At 37.3% G+C, this 17072-nt stretch overlaps 1 protein-coding gene across 1 annotated transcript; it reads right to left on the bottom strand.

Annotated features, from left to right (window-relative positions):
• Positions 1–1166: 1166 nt before the first annotated feature.
• On the bottom strand, positions 1167–14021 carry lrp10 (low density lipoprotein receptor-related protein 10). Its single transcript, XM_056461299.1, has 10 exons — positions 13945–14021; positions 13171–13363; positions 12083–12115; positions 10875–11013; positions 10496–10686; positions 9939–10408; positions 7943–8373; positions 7654–7848; positions 7412–7541; positions 1167–2899 (listed from the first exon to the last, which is right to left on the bottom strand). Exons 2-10 carry the CDS (start codon positions 13217–13219, stop codon positions 2285–2287), a joined length of 2253 nt encoding a protein of 750 aa, XP_056317274.1. The 5' UTR covers positions 13220–13363; positions 13945–14021; the 3' UTR covers positions 1167–2284.
• Between the last annotated feature and the right edge of the window lie 3051 nt (positions 14022–17072).

Raw genomic sequence — 17072 nt, 5'->3', positions numbered from 1 at the left:
ACTTCAGAAAACAACTCAAATTAAACCTCACTAGCTGTGAAATTAACCGTTTTTGATGTTAATTCATTATATTAAAATGTAACAAACGCCTGATAAATAGTATCGAGTGTCACGTAAATGTTAAAAAAATGTAAATACTTTGATTTCGTGAAGTAATTTTACAAATTTACCGAACAGTTGTACTTTATCAGTTATGATTTCATGACATTGTTACTGCTGTAATCAAAATAATTGCTGATTAAAAGTATCAGTTTCTTTAAATAAGTACTTAAAAAAACTAAAAATTGATTGATAGTGTATATTAACAACAAATCTATGACAGTGAAACGTGTAATCAGTAGATTTCTTACCAGCAGAGCATCAGTCCTTGTTTAAAGTTGGCAAACTAGGGAACTAGTGTTTCTTTCTCTTGTGAGTGATGTGGTCAAGTATTCCTCCGCCTCTGCTCAGGATGTAAAGAAACTGAGGCAAACACTGTATGCAAATGCTTTGAAAAGCAAATAAGTCACAACACAATGGTTAAAGCATAGGTCTCTAACTCAATTCTTAGGGGGCTGCAGCTCTGCACACTTTTTTTCCAAACCTGATCAAACACAGCTGATCCAACTAATGAAGGTGTTCATGACTCTTTTGAACACCTGGATTAGTTGGATCAACTGTGTTTGAATTTGTTGGACCAAAACTGTGCAGATCTGCGGCCCTCCAGGAATTGAGTTTGAGACCTATGGGTTAAAGTAAAACGATTGACATAACACTTCACATTCCCTTTAAAACATAGGTCTCAAACTCGATTCCGGGAGGGCCGCAGCTCTGCACAGTTTTGCTCCAACCCTAATCAAACACAGCTGATTCAACTAATCAAGGTGTTCAATACTACTAGAGACTTAGCATGTATGAGTTGAAGGAGGTTAGAGTTAAACTATGCAGAGCTGTGGCCCTCCGGGAATTGAGTTTGAGACCATTGCTTTAAAAGGAAAGACATCTTCACCTACAACACTTTCATTAAACAACCAAAGCTATCTAAAATAAGATCAATGGTTTTAGGTCCTGTTTTTTACATAATAAAATCTACTCCACAAATCCACAAATCTTCTACACCCCATCACCCCCACCCACAAGCACTTCACAAGCACTAAGATTCACGCACGAAATCACACAAGGAAGAATAAAAGTGCAAATCATTTTAATCTTTGTGGATTCTCCAGCTGGTTTAGCAAATATATACAGTGAAATTCATCCTGCTATCTTCAATTCATCTAAGATAATTCCCACCCACGTCATTTTAAATGCGATCATCATTCAGCAAATGAGAATTCAACAACACCTTGGCGTTAAAAATACACTGTGTAAAAACATCGACAGGGTAAAATAGGGAGTGAAATGACAGTTCATAACAGCAGCTAAAATCAAGACACTATAGATATGGCACTGCGACTGCTTGCCTGTTAATTGTCCACTGAGCCAGAAAGGTATGAAATCTGAAAACTTTGAAAGACATATTCAAGTTATTGTGATAAAGTATCATTCAGGTTGGTGGTGGTGCATATGGAGGTCTGAGTGAAACCTCCACAAAGGATTGTCTCAGCTGAGTGGTTTTCCACTTGCAGCTGGTTCACTCTCTCACACACACACATACATTCATTCACTCACTCACTCACTCACTCACAACGCACATGACTTTATTATTAAGTTATTGCCACAGTTGCCATGCACTACCATATACATAGCGAAGGTGAGTTCTACATCTAAGTGTAAACTTTTGTGCAAGTGTGTTTGGCCCTACGTGCAAGCACATAATGCAGTCACAACATACAGTCTAGTGATGTACAGGAAGCTCAATCAAAGGCACTTCTGAGGAACACACACAATAGAATATGTGGCCTATAATAGCGTTATGAGGTAAACTCACATGTATGTACATCACACAACCATGTCTGCTGATACAAACAAGCAATTCTAACTAAAATCAATCTGTTTAAACCAATGTCACATTTCGTAATCCATTTTTTTTTTTTGGGGGGGGGGGGGGGGGGGGGTCTTTGTGCAAATATTCTTCGATCATTTTCAACACTTAAGTGCACAACCAACACCGACCTTACGCTCAGGCGCTTGTCAACCATTTCTGACACAATACTATTCAAACAGATGTTCTAATACGAGTTAAGGCACCAAGCCAGCACAAAAAGCAAACATGGTGACGCTCACACGTGCTGAAAAGAGGAAGGCAGGGAGAGCGAGAACAATGTGGAGAGAGGGAGAGAAGAAAAAAATTGAGCTAATTCACTCAAGTCAGCATGGGCACGTCATCTTCAGAGGTTGTGTCATCAGAGAGAGGAATCAGCAGTACTTCATCTTCAGAGGAAGAAGAAGAAAAAGAGGGGGATGCAGAGAGAGGGAGCGAAGTAGTGGATGGAGAGGGTCTGAATCGAGAAATACTCCTTCCGAGGGTGTGGAAGAGAGACACCAGGGAGGGACTGCTGGGTGGGGCAGTGATGGGTGGGGTTTGTTGCATTTCAGCAGATTCGATTGGCTGGAAAGGAAAAGGAGGCGGGGGAGATGGAGGAGGTGGAGGAGGAGGAGCCTCTGCTTGCTGCTGTGTTTCTGTCTGTTGGGATAAACCCAGTTTTTGAGTCAAAGACTGACTGAAAGCCTCTGTGGCCACTGAGGAGGCTCCAGGACTTGACTGATTGGGCTCAGTACTAGAATTAGCAGCTTCTGTCTGTTGAGAAGAAGAGGCCGTGGTCTGTGTTGGTCTGGAGGCAGCTCTGGGAATTAAGCCCCATCTTCGTAGGCGTCGAATCGCTCTGCGGACAAATCGAGGTCTGCGTCTTCGCCGTAGAGAGGAAGCATTGTCTTGTCTGAGAAGCTGCAGTATTCCTCGCAGAGAGAGAGAGACAGTCTGATGAAAAGAAAAACACATTACAATCAGTGGTGTAGTCGGGGCTTTACGCACGTATACTCCATATGCCTACTTTTTTCCATGAGCTGTTTGGGCATCGCTTTAGCTCCATAGCACAATTTTTAACTCGTTTTTCACTTAATCAGCAAACCACAGCTATGCAGGGGTGCGTTTCCCAAACAACGACGTAACTCGCGACTGAACTATCATAGTACGATGCATCGGTTGGGACAAGAACGATGTAGTGATGAGTGTTTCCCAAAACCCTTAGTTTCTCTGTCGCAGATCCGTCTTTTGAACCACGTTAGTTATAACGTAAAACGCCCATAATGATGCTCCAAACGGGGTGGAGTAACTACTTCTTTAGAGAACCCAGTAATTCCTTTGTGCAAATTATATTGTTTTACACAAACATGCATTTAAAATAAAATCCAATATTAATTTTGCTAAAAACATGCACTCGTTTTCCATGTTAATTTAAATTTATGTAAATGGCACTTATAGGGCCTGTGCTTCCTTTACAAATATTATTGAGAACATTACATATTCTATTCTAAAACATAAAATCATATTCTATTCTAATAACATAATCTCATATATAAATCATATAAATAAATAAATAAATAAATAAATGATTTATTAAAAAAATGAAATTTAATATTTATTAGGAAAAGAAAAAAATACTATTTTAATAATAATATTAATGATGAATGAAGTAGGATATCGATTATTATTATATTTTTTAAGTCTACTTTTACAAATTGACACATGCAAACCACTGCAGAAATGTTCTAGCAAACAGACCCATGTCATATACAGTACAGATACTTAATAAATTACCCACTATAAATTAAAAGCATTAACGTATGCTATGTTTTTTGTTTTCACAAGCTTTGGAGATGTAACATAAATTCAGCTTTTAAAAAAATAGGTCACCTATAGTATTCGTCATGAGGCTGTGTTCAAAATGACATCAATTTTTTCAGAGTGCACTGCGAAGGGAGCACAATTGTAAACATGAAGAATGCTAAAACTGAACTGTAAAAATACTTTGAAAGCAAATTACACCTAAGAGAGATGACTTTAATGCTTTTTTATCTTTAATCAATCAAAGTTTAAATGTTCTAAATGAATAGGGCATAGTGGGAATAGAACACAGCCAGGAACTATGTTTCTACCTACAACTCCAGGGGTGTAGTTGCAAGTGCACAGGTTTGTGACGCAGTTTGCGAATGTTCGATGGAACGATGGATTTGAGAAACCCTAAATCAAGAAACTACGTTTGTAATGGCGGAACTTGCGACCTTAGTTGGCTAACGATGGTTTTGGGAAATGCACCCCAGAGTGATAGCAGAAGGTGTGTGTTTATCGATAGATTGTTATAATATTGGCATATTTGCAGTTCTTTGCTATAGAAACACTTGTATCACATGTACCAATCGGGTTTCCCCATCTACTGTTTCCTCGGCGCTCCCCTCATCATCACAGTTGTTTCCTCCAGTGACAATGCAACTCTTAACGAACATTTAAAAATAAACTACATTTATAAATGACATGAATGTGGTATTAACTATATCTTACATTCATGCACAGGATTAAACACAGTGTCAGGACCACTCAGTGAATATACTTACTTTAACTGCATGTCAGAGTGAAACATCATGTGTTGTCTCGTACTAAAAATGATTTCCTATTATAATAATAATAATAATAATAATAGTTCATTTTATTTTTAATTGGCGCCTGGACACACATGGTCGCCTTACAACAAGCATCAACAGCCATACCAAAACAAATTAAAACAATTAATAAAACGCTGCCGAACAAGATTTTAAACGCATGTAAGAGTTCGTGAGATATTGAGGAGCAAGATTGTAAAGCGCCTTGAAAGTGAGAAGTAGTTTTTTAAAATCAATACGAAACTTTACCAGAAGCCAGTGAAGCTGATAAAGAAGTGTTGTGATACGCTCATGAGATGAAGTCCAAGAGATGACACAAGCTGCATGGTTCAAGTTTAGAAGGAAGCCCAGAAAGAAGTGCATTACAGTAGTCAAGACGTGAAGTAACTAATGCGTGGATGAGAATTGCTGTGTTATTGGTTGTGAGAGAAGGGCGGAGACGAGTAATATTACGCAGGTGGAAATATGCAGTACACGTAATAATATTGATGTGGCCTTCAAATGAGAGTGTGCTATCCAAGATGACACCCAAACTCTTTACCTGGGAAGAATTGTGCTATTATTGATGTCTATTGTAAAATTATCAGCTTTATCCAAACCACTTTTAGTCCCAATGAGAAGGGCTTCAGTTTTGTCACTATTTAATTTTAAAAAGTTAGATGAAAGCCAGATTTTTATTTCAGCTAAACATCTGCTCAAAGCGGAAGGAGGAAAGAACTAGAGGGCTTGGTGGACAGGTAGAGTTGAGTGTCATCAGCATAGCAGTGAAATCGTATGTTGTATTTTCTAAAAATGTGACCAAGAGGCAATAGATATATGATAAACAGGAGTGGACCCAGTACGGAACCTTGTGTGACACCGGTAGTGTCAATCTGAGATCTTGACTTAAAATCCTTAATTTAGACAAACTGAATGCGTTCTGTGAGAAAGGACTGAAACCATAAAAAAAGGGGTGCAAGAAATCCCTAGAGAGGCAAGCCTATTCAAAAGTACCTCGTGTAAAACAGTGTTAAAGGCTGCACTCAGTCCAGAAGACCTTATTATGACTTATATTATGATAGTGAAATATGTAAATTAGCCTGTATGTTTTTTATATGTTTATATTTATGCCATTTATGAATTTAAAAAGTGGCAGTTTTATTTAATACATGGAAAAATACTAGCATTTGAGTTTTTGAAGAAGTGTGCTCTACTTTAGTTTTACTGATTTAAAAAAATAAATTGTTATATTAATTATAATAATATTAAAAATTATAAAAATTATGATATAGTCTTGAAATGTGATTTATTTTGTACAGTATTAAAATAATGTTTTTTTAATAGGTTTTTACAAGTCCCTTTAGACTTAAACAGTTGGGTCCGATGGGGGCACTATTAGCTAAGCATACATTATTAAATAGGATTAGACTATTAGCATCTCACATTAAAATTTAAGTATTTGTTCTTTTTTAATGGATAGTTCACCCAAAAAAAATGAAAATTGTCATCATTTACTCAACCTTTACTTGTTCCAAACTGGTTTGTCTTTTTTTATTCTGTTTCACACAAAAGAAGATATTTTGAAAGCTGAACACCTGTAACTATTGACTTCTATTGTATTTGCTTTTCCTTCTGTGGAAGTCAATAGTTACAGGTCACTTATGTTAAATAAATAAATAAATAAATAAATAAATAAATAAATAAATTGCTAAGGAATTACAGAAACGACTTTCGTTTAGTTTCTTTGCCTACTTTTAAAATTTGGGTTAGGTGGGTAATGGTACACCACTTTTTGACAACACCACTGATTACAATCAATTACAGATGCAGCGTTATTAATTATTACTGCTTGTGTTTGGGGTTGTTCGCACATAATACGTTTTTACTCTCCAATGCACTACTTTTCTACTGTCTGTCAATGTAAACATGTGCTGGAGGGTTGTGTGTGACCGTTACACTTGCATCATTTGAATGCTGCGCATGTGAGCGCCGTGTTTTTAGACGTCATGTCAAGTTGAAGATACAGGCAGCGCAGCTCATCACTGTCAGGTCCAAAAGCAGTGGACCAATCAGAAAAGTTTGGATGCAGGGCAACTCTTGTGAGTTTTTGTTTTTATAGTAGAAGTTGGCATGACAACTGTTTCATTTACCATTATTACAAGGCTGAGGACATGCTCATTGTGGCTTTGTCCAGATATCCTGAGTTATATAATCAATCTTGAAGTGCTTTTCATAACTTTTGTTTCCCCAATTCTAATGGGTCCATTATTTTATCATGTTCACAATATCGTGCCACGCGGATCTTGCACTACTCTTCGCTTCTTTAAACCCATTTCTGAGAAAAGGGTCTCACGTTTTTAGAAGCAAAGATGCATTTGGTGTGAAAGAGCCCTTATGTCCACAATGGCTTAATGTTGCAAATTTTTTAAAAGACTGTAAGGTTGTAAAATATTTATACAACTTGATTAAAAATGCCATTAATAATATTAATGAACCTGCTTGTGATTTGAACACATTTAAAATGTTTACAAATGTTGTGATTAAAAAGCTGATTTTCTAGCATCTTTACTCCAGTCGTCAGTCACATGACCTTTCAGAACTCATTCTAATGTAAAATGGTGATTTGCTGCTGTATTATTATTTATAGTATAAGTATTATTTAATTTAATAATTATCCCTATTGGCAATAGTGTAATTTCTTATGCTTTAAATAAGTTTAAAACACTGTTCAGGATGAAAATCAAAAGATCAAAAATCATCAAAGATCTTAAAACATATGAAACATTCCATATAACTGTTATGAACTGCCTATTTCTCAGACTGTATGTATTGAAACAGTAATGAAAGCCCTTGCCTCATTGGGGTTCTCAGTAGGGAAGTCTTCCACTGGCGGAATGATTCCCTGAGCAATCAGCTGACCATAAGAGGGCGGGGCCTGCTGCTGGATCAGTTCAGCCTCCTGCCGAGTGATTGGTGCGAACAAGCTGAGAAAGCATAGCACACACAGAAATAGTAAAGCAGTAGAATAAAAACCTTGCTGACAAATCACATTTAAAAATCTTTTAAGGTAATCTGATCTACTTTAGAATGTTTTACCTGTACTCTCTTGTACGTAGTGAGTACAGCTTACAAGTGCAGCCCATTGCAATGACTAGCAGAAGTCCACAAACCAGGCTTCCAACAGTAGCTGCGGTTATGACCTTTCGGGGCAGGGTGGCAGTGCAGTTAAGCTCATCTGTGCCATCCTTACAGTCCACCTGTCCATCACAGCGCCAGCTCTCAAAAACACACCTGCTCAATTAAATAAACGCCAACATATGTAAAACACACAGAATCTAATCAAACAATGGGCAGAACACAAACACTCATTTCTAACCACACAAACCTTTCACTGTCGCAGTGAAATGTCCCAGGTTGGCAGATGGTACATTCTCTTTCATCCGTTCCATCGGGACAGTTGAGCTGGTAGTTGCAGCGCTCGTGAATCGAATAGCAGACAGGATTTTCTGTTTGGTGGCCTGCTTTCTTAATTCCTCCCATCGCACATAAGAAGGATCCAGCCTTGCAGCCCCAGCACGCTTCCTCATCCAGGCCCGTTTCAGGACAGTCCCAATGCCCATCGCACCGCTGGTTTGCAGTGTAACAGCCTCCTAGTGATCCTCCGCAAAGCTCCTCCCATGGAAGGCAGTAATCCGTGATACGATAGGTTGCATTAAAGCCCCGTCCTGCCAGTAAAGGTTCCCTGCGGTAAATCAGCGAAAGCAAGCCAGTGCGGGATTCCACTTCAACTGCTTTGTTATTGGACACAAAGGTGATCTGTAAAAATCCAAGAGAGGCAGCATTAGACTTCATATTACTAAATGTTGAAACAGTATGACAGTTTGAATCAGAGATTCCCAAAGTAGGGCCCGCGGGCCAAAGTTGGCCCATTGTAACCTTTTATTTGGCCCACCATCTCATCTACGAAAAGAGTGAGAAGGATGGAGATGGTTGGGGCGAATGCCTTTAAAAGAGATCATCATTTATAATTTGACGTAACATTATTTGTTTGTTTTATTGCTCAGCTACAAAAAAAAGCAAACTGAAATTAAATGTTTCAATTAACTGTAGTAAATGAATCTGATTTTTAACATGTAAACACTGTCACTCGACAGATAGGACAATGCAGAAGACTCCATTCTGTTATAAACGAGATTGTTTTTTGTTTTTACTGTAATAAGTTCATTATAAAATGTAAAAAAATATATATTGTATTGGTTAATATACAGCAATGTTTTTTAGTTATAAATAAATTATAAAATTACCCATTGCAACTGTTTTTACTTTCGGCCCATTAGCCTCAATCAAGTTTGGTTTTTGGCTCTTCATAAGAAAAAGTTTGGGCACCCCTGGTTAAACCGAACAACATGTTTCCACACAAGTCAAATATCAAATTCCCTGACTTGCACCGACTACAATGCTGAATATCCATGACCTGTAATGAATGAGATATGAAACACAGGCCTCTAATGTTTTTTTGCATAATATTAAAATGTTTTTTGCTTAAGTATCACTTTGCAGGATTTAGTAGCCACTGTTTGAGCGACAATGGATAATTTACTTCAGATTTCAACTTTTTAATGCCCTCGTTGAAGAGGTCATTTCGAAGTCAAAGCTCCTAAAATGTATTATCTTTACATGCTAGCTTTAATAAACAGGCACAGTCTGGTGACTGCATTTTATTTACTGAAAGTGACTGCCAGTTTAAGAAAGGAATATAATGTAGCTGAAAATTAGTCAAACTATAAAAACAGATGTTTTAGATGTTAGTATTGTAAGTTTTTAGGAAATCTGTAAGCTAGTGTGCTCCAAAACTTGCGTTTAGAAGATTTAAACTGACATAAACATGTAAGGCTTGTAGTTCGTCACTTCTGGCTAAATGGATCAACGTTTTTATTCCCTTCACCTCATATTTCAGTTTCTCATCAAATCGTGTAACCAATCAAATGCTGTCTAGCATCTGACATGCCCCGTTCCCATCAAGACGCTTCACATTTGATGCGGTTGAGCTCAACCACTCTCACTGGCACAGCGGTGATAAAGCAAAACGCTATTGGTTGTTTTATAAAAAGGGAAGGACCTACACTATGTACCATCCTCTCTTTGGGTTTCGGTTAAGATTACATCAAACATTGAATAAAAATACACATTTCAAAGCAATTCATGGGGCCTTTAAACAAATATGGTATTGAAAAATGACATTTTAATAAATGCAAACTAAACTAAACTTCAAAGCAACAAACTAAATGACTTGGACAGAAAAGTATACTTTCAATGTCTGGAATAGGCATTTTTAATTCCATAAACCATGAGACCCCTGGAAAATGCAGAGTAAAACTCACTGTTTTAATGATGTTGCCCATGCCATAGGGTTGGTCTGTGATTGTGATCAAGTCATTACCACCTAGGTCCAGTTGCTGAAGCTCTAATTTGAGTGGTCGTGAATCTTGGGGGTCAACTGTCCACACACATTCCATCTTCTGTCCTGTTGGGACAGGGGGAGTAAACGACCCATAAAATGCTTTTAAGTATCCTCCACATGGCCCTCCTTGGGGCAAGAAGGGAAAGTCCTGGATTTTAGGAGGGGGTGCATCTGTGCTCAATAATGAGATTGTGGAGGTGGTGGTTTCAATGGGAGGAAGGTGATTTAGGCTTTTGTCTATGGGTGGTTCAGGACTGTAACATCCATCTTCATCCGACCCAAGTTCATCACCAACACCAAGGCATTCAACTCGTCCGTTACAGCGCCATGATGCTGGGAGACAACGTTCACTGTAACATTCAAACTCGCCTGGAAAACAGGGACCCGAGTCTGGAGAGATGGAGGGAAAAGAATTAACACTCCAGATAAAATAGTTCACAAAAACTACTCATTTTCTTTCACTGTGATGGACCACACCTTTAAAATATGATAGACGGAACCCGGTTACAGGGAAAATACGAGGAATGAAGTGGTGTGTCACTGTAATGTTTCCACCGGTCATCTCAAATGGTGCTGGAAGCTGGGAACCACAGAATTTGAAAGGGCTGCCAGTGAGAGGAACCACGGAGACCCATTGCCGCCCACATCTCATATTAAACTGGGAAAAACTTCAAAAACAGACACAAAGAAAATGTCAGGCAATCTAAAAATGGATCATGTATAGATCAAAGCAATCTGTACAAGAAAGCAAACAACAAGAACAGATCATTCAACATAATTTGGTTGAATTTTTGTTCTAATATTCACATGGTTCAATGATGCACAGAAGCTTTCATTGATGGCGTATCAAAACTACCTGATAATCACGCGCTCCCCAACTTTCGAGGTTATTAGCCAACTGCAGTTGAGTGTACGGTAAGGCCAGGAATGATATGGAGAGTTATGAATCTCTCCTTGTCTGGATTGAAGTATTTTGGGTGAATGATCACAAAGATCTGAAACGGTCAATAAACACAAAAAAAAAAATCTTTACAATTGTGCTCTGGCCTACAACAATAAACAAAATATTTGATTTATTGGAAGATGTATCATTTGGAATTATCATTTTAAAACATCTGAAGACAATACTGAAGGATGCAATATTTAAGTGTGGTCACATTGGCAAAAAAGATTGCACCAAACACCGAAGCATCTGTTAATCTTTTATCAACATGGCAAATTCACATGAAAAACCTAAACATAATGCATAGAGAATTATTTATTTATTTACAAAACTACTACATTTCTTTTGTGAAAACTTATTTTACAATCGCAACTCTGATCAGATGAAGTGTTTGTGATAAAATAAATTGAATGACTAGCACAGGACAACCAAAATGAAAACATATTTGTCATACGGATTTCTCGAAAATATTATGAGATTTTAATTTCAATGCTTAACTTTGATCTTCTCAATGACTATTCTAGTCAGGAATGTTGTATTTTTAACTGAGGCATTGGGTGTGGGTGTTAAAGCGAGTTTTCAGACTGAGAAACAAACAAACATCCTGTTTACACCTGGTAATAAGACACATTTGGTCAACTGGATGACAAGTTAGACACATTCTTATTTACACCTTTATTTGCACCTGGTCTCTTTTGTCCAACTTTAAACCCATTCCTTTTAATATGTTTGGGGGTTCTCTTATCTTTCAATCCAATTTAGTGACACAAGCAGCTTTTATTTCTGCTTTGACAACGGCAAAGCTATGCCAAACTCTTTGGGTTGGTTTGAATAAGGACTGGTTTAAAAAAACAGCTTGAAACCAAATGAACAATTTCAAATAGCAATGTTTGACTGGCTGGTATGTTTCAGCAACACGTCCGGTCATGTTTAAAAACTAGGTCAGCAGACTGGTATCTTTTGTGGGTGTTTGCTAAATGTTAATAAGCGCTTACACTATGAATGTTATCTAGTTTATGTGTTATTAACTACCTATGAAAGTGTTTAATAGTGGATTACCTGACAACACACATTAGAGAACTGACAAAAACACATTAGAGAAATGTCAAGCACTTTCTTACCAGCACTGAAGACCAGCTTCAGAGTGCAAGGAACTGTGGAAAGAAGAATACAAAAGTTATTAACAAAAACATAAAGGAATTCTAAATGTTGTTTACTGCCATTTATCAAAAATTAAATGTAATCATTTTGGGGGTTTGAAACTAAAGTTGTATTATGTTATAGGAAAGTCAAGTTATTAATGTATGTTACCTAGGACCAGGTCATTAGTGTAAATTTTTGGGTTTTATACATCACCCGAAAGCTGAATAAATAAGCTTTCCATTGATGTATGGTTTGCTAGGATAACATTAGCCCAAGATACAACTATCTGAAAGTATGGAGGGAAAAAAAAATAAAATATAGCGAAAATTGCCTTTAAAGCTGTCCACATTAAGTTCTTAGTGTATATATATATATATATATATATATATATATATATATATATATATATATATACATATATATATATATATATATATATATATATATATATATATAGCAGAAAAGTTACAGAAAGATAATTTTTACTTAATTTTACTTAAAGTTTATGACTTTTAGAATAAACGTAAAATTGCTAATTTTTCAACAATGTATTGTCATCTGGAGGCGACACAGTGGCGCAGTGGGTAGTGCTGTCGCCTCACAGCAAGAAGGTCCCTGGTTTGAGTCCCGGCTTGCTCAGTTGGCATTTCTATGTGGAGTTTGCATGTTCTCCCCATGTTCCTGTGAGTTTCCTCAGGGTGCTCCGGTTTCCCCCACAGTCCAAAGAGTAGTTGAATTGGGTAAACCAAATTGTAGTATATGTGTGTACAACCTGGTTCTCCAGATTGGGGATAAGCGTTGGGCTAACAACCCACCTCATATAAACTAGATGCTACGAAACATCAATATGGTGTGGATAAATATCAACTTTGATATAAATGACCCTGGGAATAAGTAAGTATTGTTGTCTATTTATACACATGTAACTGCAGCTTAAGACTAGTTGTAGTCCACGCTTACATATAAGAAAAGTCTTCCTCAAATGTATACACATAATAAAACCCTTGTTCTCCATATTTATATGGAAAAGAGAAAAAATAAATTCATGGAAAAGGTCATATCTTACCTGTTAAAAACAAAAGACCTAAGAAGCAAAGGCTGTTTAAAACAGACATTCTATCAAGTCAGTGACTGTCGATGTTTCATAAAAAAAAACTAATTAAAATACAATTTATGGAAGAATTTTGGTCAGTTTATCCATCAGCTCGCCAATATGACATGCGCCATCATCACCAATGCGTCTTGCTGGAAGTGTATAGCTGTGAAGACAAAAATAAATGCCATAAATTACCATATCAGACAAAGAAAGCAGCCGCTCGGACCGTACATGCCTTTGTTTTTAAAAACAAATGATTAAATAGGAAAACTAGTAGTTTTAGCTCTACAAATGTCAACATACATTATGAATTCGACATAAAAACACTCAGTAATTGATTAAAAATCGCTTTCGAATGGATGACTTCCTGTCTCACTTTCGTCCCAACAGTGACGCAAGTCGGTGTTAGGCAGAATAGCGCTGTGATGTTTATTCACGAAAAAGTCAAACTAGTCAGTGACACTTCATATATACAGTCATGAAATATACTTAAGCTCATTTCCTCACATTTAAACTGTAAGAAAGGCTACCGACTAGCGTCTAAACTGACGTATAATTCGGAAAGTTTTCGCCAGGTTTTTTTCTCACTCGCCTGATCTTTGCTAAAGCTAGCTGGCTTCCTGTTACTTAATCTTCTACATAAAAGTACACAATGAAGGCATGGCGTCATAATATAAACTAATTGAAACCATAACGCTTCGATTTTACGTACAGTATTGTTTTGTGACTTTATCTTTATCGTACCTTTTCTCTTCCCGTCTTGTTGACATTCGGTCCCAGCCACTTCCGTAAGTTCTGTCTCGTAGGTGGGAGAAAAGACGCCACCCATCTACGTTCCAGTGACGCTCTGCACAACGCTGTCAGTCTGTAATATTCATCTTCCAACACCAGATGTCAGCATGTAGTGCTTTATTTCCAGCATTTGGTTGCTGTAAGCAGGTTACAGTTGCACTTCTTTTACACTTACTCTGCTATATGTTTTAAGTGGGAAGATTGGTCATACATATTTGATTTCTACATTTGTCATCATGAATCAAAAATTTTTTATCATAAGCGTCTTTTTTAATTGAGATGTATACATCAAATGAAAGCTGCATCAATAAGCTTTTCCATACCATTGATGTACTTTGTTAGGATACGACAATATTTGACCAAGATCCAAGTATTTGGATATCTGTAATCTTTGTCAAACATGTATTTTACTAAATATTGTAAAATATGGTTTTGTGGTCCAGGGTCACATTTTCTAATACAGTATTTCACTATTAAAATAATTACAATAAATTATGTATTTAAGCACTCACTGGCATGGAAAATAGATAGCAAAAGGTAGAATGTTAAATCAGCGGAATCAAAATTTGCCTTTTGCTAAGTTAATTTTTTTCCTCATTAATGTACTCACATATTGACAGGAGAAAACAGAATTGTTGACGTTTTTGCAGCTTTATTTAAAAAGAAAAACTGAAATATCACATGGTCCTAAGTATTCAGACCCTTTCTCAATATTTAGTAGAAGGACCCTTTTGATTCTTCCTTGCAGATCCTCTCCAGTTCTCTCAGGTTGGATGGTAGACGTTGATGGACAGCCATTTTTAGGTCTTTCCAGAGATGCTCAATTGGGTTTAAGTCAAGGCTTTGGCTGGGCCATTCAAGTACAGTCACAGAGTTGTTGTGAAGCCACTCCTTTGTTATTTTCGCTGTGTGCTTAGGATCATGTCTTGTTGAAAGGTAAAGCTTCGGCCCAGTCTCAGAAATGTGACTGGTCCTGAGCACTCTGGAGAAGGTTTTCGTCCAGAATATTTCTGTACTTGGTCAGCACCTGATTTAAATAAATGAGTGTCACACAAAGGGTCTGAATATTTAAGACCATTTGATATTTTAGTTTTTCTTTTGCAACATAATAAAGAGTAAAAAATTTGAGAGGGTCTGAATACTTTCCGTACCCACTATTTTATTCATTCATTCCTTCATTTTCTTTTCAGATTAGTCCCTTTCTTAATCTGGGATCGCCACAGCAGAATGAATCACCAACTTATCCAGCATGTGTTTTACGCAGCGGATGCCCTTCCAGCTGCAACCCATCACTGGGAAACATCCACACACACTCATTCACACACATACACTATGGACAATTTAGTTTATTCAATTCACCTGTACCGCATGCCTTTGGACTGTGGGGGAAACTGGAGCACATGGAGGAAGCCCATGCGATCACGGGGAGAACATGCAAACGCCACACAGAAATACCAACTGGCCCAGCTGGGACTCAAACCAGCAACCTTTTTGCTTGTAGGCAACAGTGCTAACCAGTCGAGGCTCGAACCAGTGACCTTCTTGCTGTGAGGCGATCGTGCTACCCACTGCGCCACCGTGATGCCCCTCCACTATATTATATATATATATGTAAATATATAATTTTTTTATGTTGTTATTATTTATTGAACAGCCTGACTAATTTTAGTAGAATGGTAATATTTTTTGGTGAATTTTGTTGATTACAATTTAAGGTATTTGTTTTTATAGGTGGCCCACTTTTTGTTATTAATTGCTATAAATTGTAGCCTATGTGTGTTTGAGGAAGTGTTATTTTGTATTAAATTTATTTTAATCCTGTCATTTTATCTAACACTTAAATGTTGCGTTCAACACTCCTATTAAAAATGTACTTTTTATTCAATTAAATAATATGTATATAATTCTTAAAGTCTAACTTGTCCAATATATCTCCACAAAATATCTGCATTTTAAGGCAGGTTGGCTGAATGAGTAAAAGTAAAAGACCACAAAAGATAAATAGATATAGTCAGTGCAGATGTTCGCCTTTGTCTGAGGAAGAAACCATAGCAACTGGCTACTCCAGCTGCGATCTGTTATATGGACACTATCTGTTCAAAACAACTGTAAAAAGTTATAAAACAAATGAGCATACCGCCATTAAACTACTAATCAAGTGTTTGGAAAAATCAAGGTTCTTCAGTGGCGCAGTGGATAGCGTGATCCACATGGGTCAGCTGGCATGTTCTCCCTGTGTTTGCATGGATTATTTCCTCTGGGTGCTCCAGTCCACCCCCCAAGTTCAAAGACATAGGGTATAGGTGAATTGAATAAGCTAAATTGGCCGTAGTGTATGTGTGTGAATGCAAGAGTGTATGGGTGTTTCCCAGTGTTGGGTTGCAGCTGGAAGGACATCCGCTGTGTAAAACATATGCTGGATAAGTTGGCAGTTCATTCCGCTGTGGCAACCCCTGAATAATAAAGGCACTAAGCCACAAAGAAAATGAATTCAAAGAAATTTCAATATCATCTCGCCAGTGTATGGGTGACGCAGTGGCGCAGTAGGTAGTGTTGTCGCCTCACAGCAAGAAGGTCGCTGGTTAGAGTCTCGGCTGGGTCAGTTGGCGTTTCTGTGTAGAGTACCCAATTTACCTGCACCGCATGTCTTTGGACTGTGGGGGAAACCGGAGCACCTGGAGGAAACCCACCCTACTACAAGGGACATTCTACCAGAACCATACATTTTCACTTATAAAAAAAATGTGACAGGGCCTGACTTAAGCTTGTCGTCCTTAAAAATATATACAAAACAGCATAAAATCATATAATCACATCTTTGATCACTGTCAGCTTCTCCTCCATCAAATAATGTCACTTTCAAGTTATAGCCTTAAAAATGAATTGCACGCATTGTATCTTAAATTTAATGCAACTGCAACAGGACTAACAGAAACATGGGGACAGTAAAAAAAATTATTGTATTATATATTTGTAGTATTTATTTGTGGAATATATGTATAATTTCATGTTTTTAAATCTATTGTTTTGAATGTTAACAACTTAAACTTTCTTTTTGTGTTTTTTTTTTTCTAAATAAA

This window comes from Danio aesculapii, chromosome 7 (assembly GCF_903798145.1).
Source record: "Danio aesculapii chromosome 7, fDanAes4.1, whole genome shotgun sequence".
Lineage (NCBI taxonomy): Eukaryota > Metazoa > Chordata > Actinopteri > Cypriniformes > Danionidae > Danio > Danio aesculapii.
The sequence above is the reverse complement of the archived record's forward strand: the minus strand, read 5'-3'. Positions and strand labels throughout refer to the sequence as shown.

Coding starts and splice junctions, on each gene's coding strand:
- lrp10 (XM_056461299.1), bottom strand. CDS start 13,219: ATGTCTGTTTTAAACAGCCTTTGCTTCTTAGGTCTTTTGTTTTTAACA. Junction 12,116..13,170: donor AGGTCTTTTGTTTTTAACAG/GTAAGATATGAC, acceptor TTCTTTCCACAG/TTCCTTGCACTCTGAAGCTG. Junction 10,409..10,495: donor CCGTCTATCATATTTTAAAG/GTGTGGTCCATC, acceptor CCATCTCTCCAG/ACTCGGGTCCCTGTTTTCCA.